A 19,550-nucleotide genomic window follows, 5' to 3' on the forward strand; every position below is an offset into this window, starting at 1 on the left:
ACCGTGGGAGCAAAATATTGGGTATGTTGGATTTAACTTCTAACTCTCCCCGATGGCAGATGTGGGAGGGTGAACACCTCCATGCACATTAGATGGTTATCCGTCCCGCCGAAAACGGCAGGTTTGGAAGACGTTGACTTAGTATGCATGGGGATATTAAGTCTTTCCACAATTATACCAAAGTTTTCCTTACAGAACTGCTAGGTTAGAGTACTGAAGGTTAAAATATCAATATTTAGATGTTCGCACACCATTTAATAAAACCCTTCTAACTCTTTAACATGTGACCTTTACCTAGTGTAGAAAATAATATTGTAAACAAATTTGTAAATAATTGTCTTAGCGCCTTTATGTTAAGAAAGGCGTAGTCGACTGCGCTATTTATTCCGTCAAAACGACTGAACCCTTGCACAACGGAGACAAATGGAAACCATTGGCACCGGATCCGCCACCTTTGAAATCAATGGTTATGGAAACGGAAACCTCTGGTTTTTGTTTGTGTCCGTCCAGGCTCCGTTCCGATGGAACGTCAGAATGGAGCCCTGGCGCAGATGTGAACGCAGCCATAGTTTGCTCACTACTACTATTGCTATTTAATGTAAACATTATGTAACGGGCAATTACTGGAAACGTCTTGAACCATGCTAGAGGTCATCATCCATTTTCCCCTGGAACTTTATGAATACAATGAGCATAATGATAGCAAAAACAGTACATAAAGAACCAAAAACAAGATACGCAATTCCCAGGAATGGATTCTTTCCTCCCATCCAGGATACAGAGCTGAAAACTATTTTTTTCCTTCCATTAAAACTTATAACCTGGTAATCTGTTAAGTAATAGTTAAGGTTTATCATCAAGTCAACTTTTCTTAAAGGAACAGTGTCATCACAAATTATTTTTTTATATGTTAAAGATGTTAGTGCTTTATTAAAAACGTTTATATTCATTTGTGTGTTTGTGTTTTACTTTCTTATTTTTACACTTTTTCTTCCCTATGGGGGCTGCCATTTTTTGTTCCATTTCTGTGTGTGTCGATTAACGACACATACAGACATGGAATACGGCAGCCACAGTCCCATAGGGACTGAGAACGGCTCCCGTCCCATTGACTTCAGTGTACGGCGTCTGTGTGGGAACTGCGCATGCGCCGCTCCCACACAGTCCTATTCGAAATTGGCGCCGTCCGGCGCCATTTTCCTGTGGACCGGAAGTCGCGGCCGGACAGTAATATTACTACTTCCGGTCGCGGCTTCCGGATTTGTGCACTTGGACCAGCGGCAGCAAACTGAGCGGACGGGCCGGAGGGAGCCGCGGCGGCAGGAGCAGGTAAGAGATTTCAATGTATGTTCGTGTTTGTGTGTGTTTACTACTGTATGTAAACCTACTACACTGTGTGTTAGCTCCAAAAATGGCGACACACAGTGTAGGAGGTTACACCGTTCAAACACCTCGTTTATCCCGGCACTAGCCAGGATAAAGGAGGGGGGGGATGCTGAGAGCTCACTAGAGCGAGGGCTTTTTACCCAATTTTGCAAAGCTGCAATTTTGGGAATAGCTCCATCTAGTGACCAAAAATGGGTAGTATTATAAATTAGAATTAATTTATAATATTTCCTGACTCGTGAAAAAAATAAAAAAAATTTGAACAATGTTTAATCACCCACACACTAAATGTTTAATTTTTTTTAAAAAAACATGTTTTTCTGGCAACACATTCCCTTTAAAGCAACACGTAATCTAAAAACCTTTCAGTGCCGATTTACAGGAATTCTATCAAACTAAGGGTGGATTCACGCACAGCATTCTTAGGTATAAAACTGCATACTGTATATCTCACCACATGAACACATCCAATAAGAGTATGTTGGATGCAATCACATGGTGATTCTTGGCCAATCAGTAAAACTATACCAAGTAAGAGCCAGCAGGGGAAATCCAGAAGAGCATGTCTATGGCCAAATTTAGATTTATTTTTTTTCTAATTTTGTTTTTTTTCTAGTTTATCTAGCATAGTTTTTATTTTTAACGTGCTCTATTTTGTGACATCACAATAGAGTGCAGCCGCCATATATTCACACTAAGGCCACTTTCACACAGCTGTATTTTGCATCAGTATTTGTAAGACAAAACCGGCAGTGGGTCCAAAATGAAAAAAAAAAAAAAATCTTTCCATGAGGCCTTATTCACACGAGCATGTCCGATCTGCATCTGACTAAATATGGACAGTTAATATGCATAAAAAAACCCGCAGTGTGGTTTCCATGTGCAAGCACTTTCTGGTTTTACTTTTTTTTTCCTTCTGCATCGCTCTAGCAACGGATGCGTGATAAATGGACAGCACATGGATGTGCTGTCCAGGTTTTTCCACACACCCATAGACATCAATGGGCGAATCTGAACCACAAAAACGGACCAGAATAGGACAGTTTCACGCAACGGACACGCTCTGAGAAAAAACACGGATGAGTGAATAGCCCCGGCTAAAATGAAAAACAGCTCAAGTGACGTGCTCCTTTTTAACTTGCGAGTTTTTTTTTTTAAAACAGGAGTTGTGAAAAAAAGCCCCGTCTGAACTAAACGCTGTTTTTCCCATTCAATGGCCAGATGGTTGTAGGCTTTTAGCTAGCGTTTTTTTAGAGTTTTCAGGTGTATAATACTAGTGTCTTGTCCTTATTCATTTTTAAACTTTGTCTGTGATATGTGTTAAATAAATTCTACTTTTTATACAAATTGACTTTATAGCTCTTCTCTGTTCTGTGTATAAACTATTTTGAGATAGAATTGTTTTTTGCTGAGATATTTAACGTTAAAGTTATCATCTTCATTATCGGCTACCGCCGGTGTTAGCATTACCCAAAATGTACCACGCGGGTAGAATCCTAAATGTGTGGGGGCACGTGTGCGTGTGCGCTTGGGAATGTCACATCAAGGTGACTTTAAATTACGTATTATTACAAATCGGCCTCGGCGATACAGAATGGACCTTGTCTACGATTGTAACATGATTTCACGTGTACACATTTTAGTAGTGGCTTGTGAATTTCAGAGAGTGCTAATTCGGAGAGTAATTTTCATTTTTGTACATTTCTATTGTCATATCACAAAATGCATTTGACCGAAATGGAAAGGATCACTTTATTGATGATGAGGGTATGGCGAAGAAAAAAAATAAGATCCTATCGAGAAGTAATGGCTTTATTCAATGCCACTTATCCTATCCGTGATCCAATTTCATTGTCAAACTGTTAAAAGAACTGTTCATCGTTGCGAAAGAATCGGTTCAATTAAAGACGCACCAAGATCTGGAAGACCCAAACATGCGAGTAATGATGAAAAAGCTTTAGATGTTCTGCTCACTGTACATGATAATCCTCATGCATCTGTCTCGAGTGGAGCACAACAAGCGACTACCGAAATGTGTACACATTAAATCGTGTTACAAAATGGACCTGGTCTACGATTGTATCGCCGATGCCGATTGTCATAATACATCATTTAAAGTCACCTTGATGGGTGTTTTTTTGGCATTAACTGGTAGATTTTATGACCCCATTAAATCCCACCAATTTCAACCCTCTACCTCGAGCCGTTCAAAAGTTATGAGGGTGTTCCGGAACAGTTCTTTGATACTTTTTTTTTTTTTTTTTTAAAGAAAAGGATACTGTACTCAAATCTTAGTTGATATTCTCCAGGAGGCAGACCTTCTGTGAAATTTCCACTCTCTATTCTCCGGTATAGTTTCCGAAACGTGGGTAATGCTGCACTTCTCATCCATACAATGAAGTCCTCATTTATAAATCCTGTATTATATTGGTCACTGGACAGGTTGTACGCTTCAGTTAACCAGTTATTAGGTTTTGCTGTTCCTGAGGACATAATAGAATAGATGGATTGTATATTTTTACTTTTATAATAACTTACATATTTATATCAAGGTGTATAGACAAATCTCATTGAACGAATTGGACATAAGCAGTGCCGTTTAGATACTGTAGAAACCACTGTGGCTGGACTGTAGGAATGGGGCGGTGTTGTAATTCTATGAACAGCCCTGCGTCAGAAAAATGCTGAAAGGGCTGCGGTGTATTACACACTACCTGCATGGCCCCTGGGCATCGTGAGGGTCCAACTGTTGAACTCCCAACGATAAGTCATTCATATGCCATCTATGTACATTTTTGCAATGCCCCTTAAGTGTTCCGTGGTTTAGTAGCGTAATGTAATAATCAGTCCACACAGAAAACCACTACTTTGCCGCTTTCCCAGGACAATGTTTGAAAGTCGTTATTGTGTCTTTACGTTTGGGTACCCCAGAAATTTACTATGCTCCAAAGTAACATACGTAGTCACAACGTACTTTATATTATTTTCCTCAAACTAAAAAGAAAGGTGCATGCAAAACATGGGCATTTGTGCGTGTGCCTACACTACTATGTAACACACTTGGTTACCTTGAAAGGTCACGTTTAGGCTCTCATTGCCATTAGTTGGGTTCCGGAATTTAATGTTGTAGTCAGTCCACCACGATATTCCCTTTCCATTTAATGGAACTTCAACATATGTGCCATTTGCATTGTAATACAGGGTAATAACATCTGAAGAAAAGGAGCAGGTATGTTAATTATTGTAAATGATTTTGCCATCAGAGAAAATATAAAATCTATTACTGAAAATAAAATTGCATGTTTCTCAATTTCTTTAACCCTTCAGGACTTTGCAAATTCATTGCTTTAGGACGAAGTCAGATTTTTTTAAAATCTGGTATGTGGTTTAACAAAGTAATTCGGACATTGTTATTTCGTCACATATTGTACTTTCTTTTGATGAAAATTGTAGGTTGATACGGTTTATATGTATTAAAAACCGCCAAGAATGGCAAAAAAATCATTTAAAAAAGTAATTTTTTTCTACTTTTAACTAATATGGAACATCTATATGCAGTTTTGTATGAGTAGGTTGTCTACTAGATTTGACAATTTTTAACCCCTTTTTTTTTACATTTTTGGGTATATTGCAATGATGAAAACTGTCATTTTTAAAAAATGTTGTAGAATTTTTTTTATGCACCTAGTCACTTTGGAAGTGCTGAAATTATGGAAACACATTTTAAAAACTAAACAGCTCAAAATAATTTATCTAGGAGTGTGACCACTTTTTTGCGGAATTTATTATAATTAGGCAGTGAAAATTAAAAATGTAATTAATTTTTTTTTCCTATAAAAATGTCGTTTTAGTGCAACATTTTTCACTTTTCACAAGGACTATAGGAGAAAAAGATCCAACATTGGTAAAACATTTTCTCCTGAGTAAAGCACTACCCCATATGGGGTTGTAAACTGCCGTTTAAAAACACAGCAGGAGCGCCATTTGGCTTTTGGAGCGCAGATTTTGCAGAATTGGTTTCTGGGGGCCATATCACATTTTCAAAACCCCTGAAGTTCCAGTACAGTAGAAACTCCCCAGATGTGACCCTATCATGTAAACTATACCCCTCAAGGAATTAAATGAGTGGTATAGTGAGCTTTTTCACCCCACAGGTGTTTTATAGATTTTATTAGAATTGTGCCGTGTTACGAAATTTCTCCCAAGTAAGGCAATACCCCATATGTGGTTGTGAACTGCCATTTGGATATATATCTCTATGCCCTATTTGAGTATTGTAACTGCACATTACAACATTTTGAAAGAAAAAAAATAAAGTTGTGTTAACATATTATCCAAACATTTTGAACTCCAATCGCAAAATTGCCATACCCTTACCATTAAACATGCTGTTTGCAACAGCACCACATGGAGCAATTGGCTTTTGTTCAGAATTTACTCTATATGGGGCACACTCATTGACCGGATTCTACAATAAAAACAATATATAAAAGTTCAGTTGAGCACAAATAAGGCGTATTTCCCTATAAATGAAAACTAGAAAAATAAAAAAATTCATATTGCATTCAATGGGAATTTTAAATTTGTATACAATGTGTATCAAATTTTGGTTACATCACAGGGACATCCTAATGATTGCCATGGTAGTGAAGAGATTATAGACCACAATGATATAATATATTGGTTTCCATAGTCAATATTTATAGTTCTTATAAAAACTGTAGAGTCCTAATATGGTTAAATCGAACATAAAACCATTTGTAAATTTTTGAAGCAATAGAGTTATAGAAGGTAGTTAACAATAAATTAAACGATACCAAATTTATATTGATTTTTTATGTTTTACTACTTTTACACAGTAAAAACACTTTTCTCCATATTTGAAGAGCCATAACTTTTTATTTTTCTGCCAATGCAGTTGAATGTGGGCTTTTGTTTTGCAGGACAACTTGTAGTTTTTATTGTTATCATTTTGAAGTAGATGCGACTTTTTGATCACTTTTTATCAAATTTTTTTTAAGGCTGGATTCACAGAAAACAGCAGTTTTGCCATTGTTTTTTTATTTTTTAGTTTTTACGGCATTCACCGTGCAGGCTAAATAATATAATAACTTTATAGTATGGGTCGTTACGGACACGGTGATACCAAATATGTGTAGCTTTTTTTTCTTTTTTTTAATAAAGCATTTTGTAAGGGGAAAAAGTGGGTTTTTCATTTATTTTTTGTCACTTTTTTTTTTACTTTATTAAACTTTTTTTTTTTTACTAGTCCCACTAGGGGACTTCACTATGCGATCCTCCGAAAGCTTTTATAATACACTGCAATACTTCTGTATTGCAGTGTATTAGTGCCTGTCCATGTAAAACGGACAGGCATCTGCTAGGCAATGCCTCAGGCATGACCTAGCAGGCATACACTACAGGCAGACCTGGGGGCCTTTATTAGGCCCCCCGGCTACCATAGAAGACACCGACACCCGGCAAACTTATCGCCGGGTGCCGGTGGGATGAGAGGGAGCTCCCTCCCTCTCTCCAAAACCACTCAGATGCCGCGCTCGCTATTGAGCGCAGCATCTTAGGGGTTAAACGGGTGAGCTCAATACGGATATTGATTTCACCTGTTAGATTAGGGCTGCCCCCAGCCCCCTCTGGTAGCTAAGAGCAGGGAGATTTAACAGCTCCCTGCTCTATTTATTTATTCTGATGCAGCGCCATGAAAAGGCGTATGCATCAGAATAAAGCTCATTAGTGGCCGCCGTAAAAAGGCGTATTGGCGGTCACTAACTGGTTAAAGGGGTATACAACGAAAAGAAAAACTATTTTCTTAATTTCAGAAAAGCAAAACAACTTTGTAATATACTTTATTTTTCAAACCGCAGGTTCTCAGTCCCAATGGCGTGTAACCGGAAGTTCGGAGTTGCCGTCGTTGCTGTGACCAGTCAATACAGGCTGGGGCGAGGGGCCAAATGAGCCCCCCCCCCTCCTCCCTGAGTGTTGAAGCGGAACAGCTGGCTGCCTGGCTCAATTCATCAGCTAATCCCGCCTCCCTTTTCGGTCTCTGAATCAGCCGTGATGGTGGAGGGGCTGTCTTAGCTGATGAATTGAGCCAGGCAGCCAGCGACGTACAGAGAGGAGGGGGAATCCTCTTCCCCCAGCCTGTGTCGACAAGTCACAGCAAGAACAGCAGCTCCGAACTTCCGGGTTCACGCGATGGGGACTGAAAACCTGCGATCCGTGCACAAAGTTTCTTCATTTCAGAGAAGCAAAAGAAAAGAAAACCAAATTTAGTAATCGGACAACCTAAGTGCATGAAGCCTCTACTGTACCTTTATGGGCCTCTTTGGTGGCATGCATCATCACACGCCATATGTACAAAGGTATTTTTCTCTAGAAGCATATATCTCAGTACATTGATGTACCTGATGGAGCCTGTACAGCAGCACACCCAATAGAAAAAATAAATAACTTAAAGGGGTCCTCCAGTACTAAGAAATTGATGGCCTATTTTCAGGATAGGCTATCAATATCTCAGTCGGTGTCAGACTTTCAGCAACCCTGCCGATCAGCCTGCGGCCCATACAGTGCAGCAGCTAAAGCGAGTGGTAGAAAGCTGTAATACTGTGAACCACCGCTACAAGTGTGTCAGCGATTCACAGTGTGAGTAGTAAGAGTAAGTCCACACATAGTATAAATACTGCAGAGCAATACAGTAGCAGCAAAGTGGATGAGATTTGAACAAATTTCATCCACACACTGCATAAAGAAAACCGAAAATTTTCATAAAATTGACATGAGGTGCGTTTTTCTAATCCGCAGCATGTCAATTTATGTTGCAGAATCGTTGGCTTTCTGTTGCGGGTTTTCACCATTGAATTCAAATAGGCAGGTCAAACCACAACAAATAGCAGATTTTGCGGCAGAATCGCAGCTTTTCCACCGCAAAAATTGAAACTCACAAAAAAAAAAAAAAATCTATATATATATTTGTACTTACCCAGACCTCTCTGATTTTGCGTCCAGCCCAGCCTCCACGAGGTCGGGCTGCAGGACATCAGAGGGACACGTTGCCATGGCTGCGGGTAAGTATAGGCCCTTTTTTCTACGTGCAATTTGGTGCCGTTTTTTGGCCGGAATTCCCTGCAGGGACCAGGGTGGATACGCGGTGTGCTTTTACGCGGCACATCCGCTGTGTCTAAACATGGCCTAAAGGAAATTAAGTTGGAAGCAGCGCTCGTACCAGCGCTGCAGCCCCTTCAAAACAACTGATTGAAGGGGGTGTCGGACCGATGAGATATTGATGGCCTGTTCCTTAGAACTGGACAACCCCTTTAAGTGAGGAAATTTTGATGGTCACACACACACTAACTAGTGCTTGTGGCGCGGTGTGTTTCCCACCTTTGAGCTTCTCTGCCAAAACTAGAATCAGAGGGGAATAAAAGAAGAAAAAGCTTTATACACATTTCATCCGATCCCTGTTTTGGGTAAACAAAATTTATTTTGGGACTTCGAAATGGGTATCTTGAAAGGACATGTGGACTTGAATTGATAACGTATGGATAATGAAATGAGAATATTCATTGCATCAGGGCGTTCATTTATGCATTTTTGGTTAGATCTGTCAATGTAAAATCTTGCTAACCCATTAGTGAAGATTACTTATTGCTACTTGCAAGTAACATTTGCCAAAAAGTAAGGTCATGATGAACTAAACGTGTGTCTAAAAGTGACATGAAGTGTATATTCATAAGGAGTAGGAGTCTGTACCTACCTTTAGACTATCAAGGTCTCCACTTAACTGCTTATCATCCTTAGATATCATATACCGATAGTTATTCTGGTAGAAGTTTGATAATTCATAGTACATAAAAACAGGTCCCTAAAATAAGAGGAATTATTTTATAAACATAAGTATACACATGTACAAGTATAAACATGTATCAGTCAAATGTACTAGCTTAGATATGAACCGTAATATAGCATAAAATGGGAATTTACAGGCTTAAATAGAAAAGCTACTCAAAAGATTATCCCCGGACTGGTCAGAGATACATTAAAACATCACTTGGTGGAATATGGGAGCTTGGATCTCAACAGATTTTAAAAACGACGGAACAGTTACTGCAATCCTCCAGTCAAAAGTGAAAATTTGTCTATACATTGCAAATGTATTGACATAATACCGGGTGCCCCCCTCCTGAACAATCCTGCCGTTAAAGCATTCCGGTCCTCCGTTGTCATCTTTCCAAAACGGCTGGCGCAGTCTCAGTCTCTATGCAGGGTGCTCTGAAGGAGTTTGAGCCACCCCCCCCTCCTCCTCCTCCTCCTCTGCCTTCCAATGACATGAGCAAGTGTTAACAGAGAATCAACCCACTCAATATTTATTACTCAGATTCTGCAGTTTTTAGAAATATCCCATGTGGCCCTAGCGTGCTAATGAACTGAAACACAGGCCTCGGAAATGAAGGAGCAACTTGTGGATTTTGGGGCCTTCTTTTTAATAGGATGTTTTTCACGCACCAATTCAGTTTTGAGAACTACACCCCTCAAGTAGTTCATCTGGGGGTATAGGGACCATTTGGATCCCAGAGGGATTTATTAGATTTGAGCTGTAAAAAAAATGTCAATATTTTTTTTTCTAATAAAACGTCGTTTTAGAGCAAAACTTTTCATTTTCTCAGGTAACATATGAGAAAACGTACCCTCTAATTTGTTAAGCAATTACTTCCAAGTACAGCAATACCCCTATATATATGGTAAAAAAAACAAAAACATCCTGCTATTTGGGCACACGGCAGGGCTCAGAAGGGAGAGAGTGCCATTTGGATTTTAGAGCGCAGATTTTGCTAGAATAGTTTTCAGATGCCACCCCACATTTTCAGTGCCCCTGAGGTACAGTACAGTTGAAATCCCCCAGAAGTGACCCCTCAAGGAATTAATTTAGGGGGAGTAGTAAGCTTTTTGACCCACATTTAATGCGCAATGGATAGTGCAGAGTGAAAATTGCAACATTTTCAACATATATGCCATTTCATTGCCTAATATATTGTGCCCAGCTTGTGTCACCGGAGATACACACCCCTATAAATTGTTATGTGGGTTCATTCAGGTATAGCAATACCCCACATGTGGCTGCAATATGCTGCCTGGGCGCATGACAGGGCTCAGGAGGGAAGGAGCAGCATGCGGCTCTGGGTATATATACATAAGCTCTGCAGAGCACATTAGGGTAAATAATAAGGGGGTTCCAATAAATAAGAAAGTTAAAAAGATGTATGGTATGTTTTGAAGTGATTCTTTATACACAGGCCAGGTTGTTTGGGGCAGGTTTTGCTATGGTAAATGGTGGCCGTTCTTATCCACTTTGCTACTTTTTTGGGATTCTTTCCTTCTTACCAGTGGAGAGACTTCGCTTGGAAATTGTTGCCCTGGTACAATGCATGCGGCCTTACTTCCAGAAGCTCTGGGGCCCTCCCTTCTCGGTCACTAAATATTAACATTGCTTGGAAGTCCAGAAGTGTCCCCACCCTCTGGCCAGCAAATCAATGTAGCACGTACGCATTACACAGTGCCACGATGTAGGATGTGCACAGACAGCTTTTTGTACCACACCCTTGTAGTTATATGGCCTAAGCACCTGATCTGACATATTAACCCATGTACCTATTATATTCCAGGACACAATCTGGCTTGGGGGTTTCTGTACTGGTACCTTGTACTGGGATGGGGTGCTGCAACGGCTGTGTATTGTGCTCAATAGAAGGACATCCCTCTTGTGCTTATACTTGACACTAGGGCTGGGCGATCAAATTAATTAGACCTTAAAATGAAGCAGGATTCTGATTCTAATCATAATTGTGAAATCTATATTAGCCCCGACCCTATGGACAGCTGCTTCCCATTATGGCGGGAGGGGGTACTGGAGGAAAATGCCGCTAGAGCAGCAGCAAGTCCAGCACTAGTAGGCTCTCCGAACTTAAACCCTCCTTACCCCCGACCGGTTTAGCATCAGCTTCTCCAGACGTCTTCACCTTCCTCCACATACCTGTCGGGCCGCCTCACCACACAGCACAACCGTTGCTGCCTGGCCCTGCACCCATGTACTGAGGGGAAGAAGAGAGGATAAGGAACCTGAGGACACACACTGGATCCTGCGGGCTCTCAAGGGAAAAAGGCGAGACCCAGGGATTAGGAGGACGGTGGAGGAGACACTTCAGCCAGGTAAGTATGAAGGACAAGGAGGAAGACCCCACGCCCTGGAGTCTGAGATAGGGGCTGTCTAATACAAAACAGAGGAGAGAGACAGTCTGAGCGTTTCTCGCTCTCCTCTATTTACATTAGACCGTCCCTCTCCTGTGGGATATACAGATGTCTTACATACAAAGAGCCTGCTTAGTAGTAGAAGTAATTTAGGAATTACGGTGCATGCAATTCCCTTATCGAAAGAAAAAAAACCTCCAAGACACCATTTTTGTACATAAGGGTATTGCAGACACAGCTGTTCCATAATATATACTGATTTTTAGGATTGTCCCTTTTAGAAGTAAGCGTGATCACACATAAGGACCTGACCTAAGGACCTGACAGGTAAAGAAGATTCAGCAAACAATACAGCTGCTCTGTATACAGGATACAAAGCAGCTGTATCTCAAAGTAAATATAATTTTTAATAAAAACTAAAATTTGAGAGTTGTACAAAACAGTGACTTATTTAAAAAAAAAAAAAAAAAAAAAAAAAAAAAAAAAAAAAAAAAAAAGGAGACACCCCACAATTTCAAAGGTTTACATAGCCTTTAAAGTGACACCGAAGTAAGGAACTTACCTGAAAGAATTCTGTTATATTGAAAGTAAGGTTACATGGGCAATGGGGTTCTGTGACATTTTGACAAAGGTAACAGGGTTCACCAGGCTTGTCACTTGTATAATCATGCTAAAGAGAAAAAAAAAAGAAAAAAACAAAACTGTTTAGAAGTGTTTATGCAATACTCTATGGAAGGCCATGATTGTGCCAAGAAAAGCAAATTGAAGCATTTGTGGCTCATCAGAGTGTGGTTAGTTTACTTTATTATTATCAGGGTGTATTTTACACGTGACAATTTAGTGGTGGTATTTTTTTTTTAGAGCAATTATTTATTTTGGGAAACCACAGCATAAAAACAAAAGAAAAAAAAAAAACACACAGCATGAAACCTTTACTTGCAAAATCACTCTTATGGCTTTTTCTAAACACTTAGTAGAGGACCATACTAACAAGTTTTAATATGATCCCGTAACGCCTACCAAACATTTAATATTAAACTATCGAACTCTTCTGTCCATTTTCTCCATGTAAATCGATAGGCACTTAGCCCTACTTTGTGTGTGCGCATATTAGGGTGTGAGCCTCACTTGAGACATAGACTGCTGCATGAGAAAAATATCAGAATACGTTGCGGAGATATAAATACTATGTAATAATTATCATCCCACTTGTAGATTCTTCAGCATTCCCAATAATCTGCCAGGGATACCAAGCTCTGCCCCCCAGGTGCTTTTGATTTCAACATAACAGGAATACTACTAGTCATGTTTTACCCTCTATGCCACTTAGGCATCATGTGCAATATGCACCTAAATCCATAGTGGAAGGACTGGAGTTATCCCAAATGGACAATACATCGTATTAGATCTAATGAATGTAATAAAAAGGGGGCTCTATTTGCCAGAGCAGAAAACCACTTAAATGTATTACATGGTCACCCATTGGATTGAATGTGTGCCTTGTGATATTTCAATTTGTGGCTGCCCACAGTTTCCACCGGCACGGTCAGCTGATCATCGGGTATTTCAGCAGCCTGACCCGCAGAGCAAGTAGATTGTTGGGGTGGCTTCCTTTGAGTTTTCCATTAGAGTCCAATCCTTTAACAACTTATGTTATTCGCTTTTTCACAATTATGATTGGTCCACGTTTGGACAAATGAATAGAATGTAAACAAACACGAGCAAGCATCCTCAGAAACCATATACTATGGCACGTGACTCTGCAGGGTATTCACAAAGCTAGGCTACAACCTCGAAGACAACTGCTAAAGGCAGCCATTGTAGTGTTCATAAAGGGGCTGTACAGGATTAGGCCCCATGCACACGAACGTTGAGACGCCCGTAATCACGGGCCGTAATTACGGGCCCATAGACTTCTATTGGCCACGGGTACCTCCCTGTATGCTTACGGGAAGGTGCCCGGGCCGTTAAAAAAAAATATAGAACATGTCCTATTTTAGGTCGTAATTACGGCACGGGCAGGCCCATAGAAGTCTATGGGGCTCCCGTAATTACGGGTGACTACGTGTGTGCACCCGTAATTACGGGAGCGTTGCTAGGCGACGTCAGTAAATAGTCACTGTCTAGGGTGCTGAAAGAGTTAAACGATCGGCCGTAACTCTTTCAGCACCCTGGACAGAAACTACCGATCACAATATAGATCAACCTGTAAACAAAAAAAAAAAGGACGTTCATACTTACCCAGAACTCCCTGCTTCTTCCTCCAGTCCGGCCTCCCGGAATGACATTTCAGCCCATGTGACCGCTGCTGCCAATCACAGGTTGCAGTGGTCACATGGACTGCCGCGTCATCCAGGGAGGTCGGGCTGGATGTCGAGAGGGACGCGTCACCAAGGCAACGGCCGGGTAAGTATGAATTTCTTTTACTTTTACCTCGGAAAGGGCTGCCCCTTCGCTCTATCCTGCACTGATAGAGAGAAGGGGCTGCCGATTAGTGCAGTGCAATTTTGCAGCGAAAACGTGCCCGTAAATACGGGTGGAATACTGGTGACACCGGACCCATATTTACGGGCACGGGTCCATAAATACTGGTGCAATACGGGTCGAATACGTGTGACCAAGGACCCGTATTTACGGGAGGGAAAAAAATACGTGTGTGTGCATGAGGCCTTAGAGAAGCATGGCTGCTTTGTTCCAGAAACAGTGGCAGGCTGTCATTGGGTTGGATCTAGTATTGCAGCTCAGCTCCATTGAATTGAATAGAGCTGTGGATAGATGTGGAACCGTTTCAGCAATGTTTTATTTAAACTTGTTCAACCCCTTAATGACACAACCAAATGTCATTTTTTCATCCCGGTCTTTCAAAAGCCATAACTTTATTTTTCTTTGTGGACATAGCCATATGTTTGTTTTTTGTGGAACAAGTTGTAGTTTTTCATGGCGCCATTTAATGTGCCACATACTGGAAAACTGCCAAAAAAATTGGGGGTTGAAATGGACAAAAACAGTGATTGTGCCATTTTTTTTGGGAGGGGGAGGGGGTTATTTTTTACGACGTCCATCAGGTGTTAAAAAAAAACAAAAAAAAAAAAAACTACATGTTCTCTTTATTCTACGAGTGGATACGATTATGGCAATGTTTTTTTAGGTTTTAAAAAAAACAAAAAAAAACAAAACTTGCTGAGCCATAACTTTTGAATTTTTCTGTCAATTGAGCGATGTTAGGGTATGTTCACACGGCCTATTTTCGGCCTATTTTCAGGCCGTAAGTGCCCAAAAAAAAATCGGCCACGTAAAAGTGCAGGTCACTTCTTGGGTCGCTTTTGGAGCCATTTTTCATTGACTGTTGAAAACCGCTCCAAAAATGGCTGCAAAAAAAATGCAGTGAAAATCGCGAGTGGCTTAAAAAAAACGTCTGAAAATCAGGATCTGTATTCCCTTGAAAAGAGCTCCATATTTTCAAACGTTTTTAAGTTTGTGTGTGAACATACCCTTAGATGTTCCAAAAATCAACTATAAAAAGTAAAAAAAAACAATTTCCCATTTTTTTTTTTCCCCCTTCTAAAGTAATACGGCGTTCTGTTCTGACGGAGCATTTTTCACTGCGTTTTTAGAGCAGTTTTTCATTGACTAGCGAAAATAGCTCCAAAAACAGCCGTAAAAAACGTTTGAAAATCAGGAGCCATTTTCCCTTGAAAACCGCTCCGTATTTTGAGACATTTTTATTCCATTTTTTGGAAGCTAAGCTGACCAAAAAAACAGCAATTTGGGGGTTTTAAAACTTATTTTTTTATGCCGTTCGCCGAGCCAGTGGGTAAATAACATTGTAATAGTTCAGACTTTTATGGACATGGCAATACCAGTTATGTTAACGTTCGTTTTTTTAACATTACTTTAGAAGGGAAAAAAAGAAAAACTAAATAAAAATGGGAAATTTTTTTTTTTTAACTTCTTATATTTTATTTTTGGAACATCAAAGGGTATGTTCACACGCAAACTTAAAAACGTCTGAAAATACAGAGCTGTTTAAGGGAAAACAGATCCCGATTTTCAGACGTTTTTTTAAGCCACTCGCGATTTTCGCTGCGTTTTTTGCAGCCATTTTTGGAGCTGTTTTCAATAGAGTCAATGAAAAACGGCCCAAAAACGTCCCAAGACGTGACCTGCACTTCTTTTACGTGGCCGTTTTTTTAAAACCGCCCGTCGGAACAGAACACCATTGAAATAAGCAGGCAGATGCTTGAAGGCGTTCTGCTTCCGATTTTTCAGCCGTTTACGGTCAAAAAAAACGGCCGAAAATAGGCTGTGTGAACATACACTAACTGAAAAAAAAACAAAAAACAGTTAACGGTTTTTTTAAAAGTTTCCCTAGGGGACTTGAACCAGCAATTATTGGATCTCTTATATTATATACTGCAATACTAAAGTATTGCGGTATAATGTGTTTCTTACAGTGTCCCATTAATGTCCTTCATAGGAGTACAAAGATGCCTGACCTGAGGGCCTTCATTAGGCCCCCAGGCTGCCATGACGGCCATCAGCATCTGCCCCTTTATTCTAGAGTTCTAGATGCCATAGTCGCAATTGACCACAGCACCCAAGGGGTTAAACGGGCGCAGTCAAAGTGATATTTGATTCCGCCCATTGCAATGGGGTGTCGGCTGTATTACACAGCAGTCACCCGCTAAGTATGGAGCTAGCTCAGCCCATGAGCCTGCTCGATACTTCCCCTTAACGGTTGCCACGTACATGGTCAATAGCGACCACAACTAAGCTGATAGAATGAGAGGGGCAGCCCCTTTTGACATGGCATCAACACCCCGCAATGCAATCACAGGAGGGCCAATGGATGTCATGGCATGTCACGTCATGGGGGCCTAATGAGGGCCCTCAGGTCTGTCATCTTTGTACACCTATTAAGCTCTGCTGGAGGGCTCAATAGATGCCGGTCAGAATCACGATATACTGCAATACATTAGTATGGCAGTTTATTTTGTGTTAGCGATCCAACGATTACTGCACTAGTAAAAAAAAAAAAAATAAAAGACACACACACACACACACACACGCGGTGGGGGTGCATAAGTACGTATACAGGGGGAGATTGTTCAAAGTGTCCAATGACAATTTTGTGAGTCAGTTTTGAATGAAGAAACACAAAGGAGATGGCATTATTAAAAAAATAACTTTGACGTCTGCTTCATCGGACAAACTTTCAGGGTGCTGTTAATAGGCACAACTGATTATTACTCAACAGAAAACCCCCATGCAACAATTGAAGTACAGTTGAATCTCCCTGGGGTTACGGTTTGGGTGGCCCTTTCATGTAAAGGGGTAATCGGACCGATCTTCTACAATACAACGGTTACCTCAGACCTGTACCTTATCATGCTCCAAGGAAATGTAATACCACAATTGCAGTTGGAGCATGAAAATGAAGACTTCTATTTCCAGCCCCTCCTCACTATGCTTTAGCGGTGCGTAATTTTCTTCTTGAAAAATTATCCAATAGGTGGATAGGTAGACGGGGCCCGGTTGAATGGCCACCACGATCACCAGACTTTACCTCGATGGACTTTTTCTTTTGGGGAGTTAAGATACAGTATATTCAAGAAAACCACACAGTTGATAACATGATTCAGTTCATAAAAGAAGCATGCCAAGAAATGAATGCCAATACAGAACTTTGTGCATAAGTGTAAAAACTAGAATACAGTAACGGCTAAATAGTGAGGGCCGCCAAGTTCAGCATTTAAGAGATTGTACTTTAGTATTTAGTATCAAAAGACGGCGCGTAAAAAAGACGCCCTCGTCAAAGAAGTGCATGTCACTTATTGAGACGTAATTGGAGCAGTTTTCCATTGACTCCATGGAAAAACAGCTCCAATTACGTCCGTAATGGACGCAGCAAAAAACGCCTGCACATGCCATTACGTCTGAAATTCAGGAGCGTGAACATACCCATAACCGTATACCTATTATTTAAATTGTATACCTACTTATGCACCTCTATACATACACAAATATATATTATATACACTTTTCCCATTTTCACCCAAAAACAATGTAAAAAAAAAAAATGTAAAAAAAAAAAAAAAAATAAGAAAAAAAAACCACACACCAAAAATCCCACGTAAAAATGGAATAAAAAAAGTGATCAAAAAATCTCATGTACCCTACGGTAGCAATAAAAACGACAGCACGCCCCGCTAAAAAAATAAAATGTTGTTCACACCGCTCAAAAGCGACAGAAAAATTATAAACAAAATGTATGGCTCTCAGAATATGGCGACACAGAACAACATATTTAACTTTGCTTTTTTCCTTGTAAAAGTAGTAAAAAAACATTGTTAAAGGGTAACTAAACGGACAACAAACTTCTGACATGTCATAGTGACTTGTCAGAAGTTTTGATTGGTGGGGGTCAGAGCACTGAGACCCCCACCAATCACTAAAACGAAGCGGTAGAAGCACTCAAGTGAGCGCTGAGCCGCTTGGTTTCTGTTCGGCTTTTTCCGGTAAGCCGATGTAGTGGTGTACGGGCTCATAGACTTTCTATTGAGTCCGTACACCGCTGCATAGATTTCCCGAAAATGACGAACAGAAACTAAGCGGCTCAGCACTCACACGAGCACTTCATTTTAGTGATGGTGGGGAGGGGGGGGGTCTCAGTGCTCAGACCCCCACCAATCAAAACTTCTGATGTCACTATAAGGCCCTGTTCACACAGAGTTTTGCATGCCGTTTGCCACGTTTTTCGCTCACGCCCATTGAGTGCTACGGGCAAAAAACGCCGCAAAATACGCTCTCTCTGCCACCCATTGATGTCAAAGGGAGGTCAGAGGCGTTATACGCCCGAAGATAGGGCATGACGCTAATTTTTACCGCGAGACAGTTTTTCCGCTCGCGGTAAAAAACCGCCTCCGCCTCCCATTGAAATCAATGGGAGCCATTTTCGCCCGTTTTTTGGCGGTTTCCGACACTGTTTTCGCGTTAAAAAACTCAGCGTGAAAAGGGCCTAACATGTCAGAAGTTTGCTGTACATTTAGTTACCCTTTAAAAGGAGAATATTGTTCCACACAGACACTTTGTCCTATAACCACATAACACATACCTGGTAAATGGAGATTTAATATTATATACTGTGATGTTCACCTATTGTGTCAGTATGCCCAGAGGCCATTTGGTCATAGATTCTTAACTACTACCTTATTAGCATTTCAATGGTCTTCAGTATAAGGAGCCAATGTAAATAGGATGTGGAGGCAGCTGGGCATACTGGGAACAGATTAACCTATACTGTACAGATGCACATTGGAAGGTATATGGGTGGTCTGAACGTGGAGTCAATGGAGTGGGTGGAATCAACTCCGAGATAGGAACATTTAGGCCATGTGAAGCTCTTGGTTCCCTCTTTTCCTGCCACCACTGGACAAAAGCCAGGAACAGGCTAAGTCCCATGATATGTGTGCTTTGTGTATGTATATAAATAGAAGTATAATACCTTTACAGCAGACTATATGTATACATAGAGATATTCTAGGAATCCTATGTGGAAAAAATTACACAGAGCTGCTGTATCATCTGCGAAGACCTATATCCGTCAGGTCTGCGGGAATGACGGGTTAAGTGTCATCGGGTCCTTTGTGTCTCGGACATGCAGGATCCACCTGTAAAATCGATCACATCTACATTATGAACTTAGATGTGATCGATAAGAGGTGAATCCTGCAGGATGGGTACAGGATTCAGCGTAAGATACAACAGTTTTTATTTAAAAAAATTATCTGTATAAAGAGCAAATTATAAAGTTAAACAAAACACACTGATTAAATGAGATATATATATTTTTTTCGGTCAAGCATGCTCACCCCGGAGATGACCTAGATAAGACAGCTAACTAGAAT

At 40.6% G+C, this 19,550-nt stretch overlaps 1 protein-coding gene across 1 annotated transcript in view; it reads right to left on the bottom strand.

Moving 5' to 3' along the window:
- Positions 1 to 587: 587 nt before the first annotated feature.
- Positions 588 to 19,550, bottom strand: part of LOC142741110 (cell cycle control protein 50B-like) — a 37,773-nt gene continuing 18,810 nt past the window's right edge. Inside the window, exons 3-8 of the mRNA XM_075850507.1 lie at positions 12,206 to 12,313; positions 9,155 to 9,262; positions 5,764 to 5,854; positions 4,455 to 4,598; positions 3,666 to 3,869; positions 588 to 829 (exon numbers count right to left, since the gene is read on the bottom strand). Of these exons, the coding sequence (XP_075706622.1) occupies positions 645 to 829; positions 3,666 to 3,869; positions 4,455 to 4,598; positions 5,764 to 5,854; positions 9,155 to 9,262; positions 12,206 to 12,313 (840 nt within the window). The 3' untranslated portion in view covers positions 588 to 644. The remainder of the gene's footprint in view (positions 830 to 3,665; positions 3,870 to 4,454; positions 4,599 to 5,763; positions 5,855 to 9,154; positions 9,263 to 12,205; positions 12,314 to 19,550) is intronic.

This window comes from Rhinoderma darwinii, chromosome 2 (genome assembly GCF_050947455.1).
Source record: "Rhinoderma darwinii isolate aRhiDar2 chromosome 2, aRhiDar2.hap1, whole genome shotgun sequence".
In the NCBI taxonomy this organism is placed as follows: domain Eukaryota; kingdom Metazoa; phylum Chordata; class Amphibia; order Anura; family Rhinodermatidae; genus Rhinoderma; species Rhinoderma darwinii.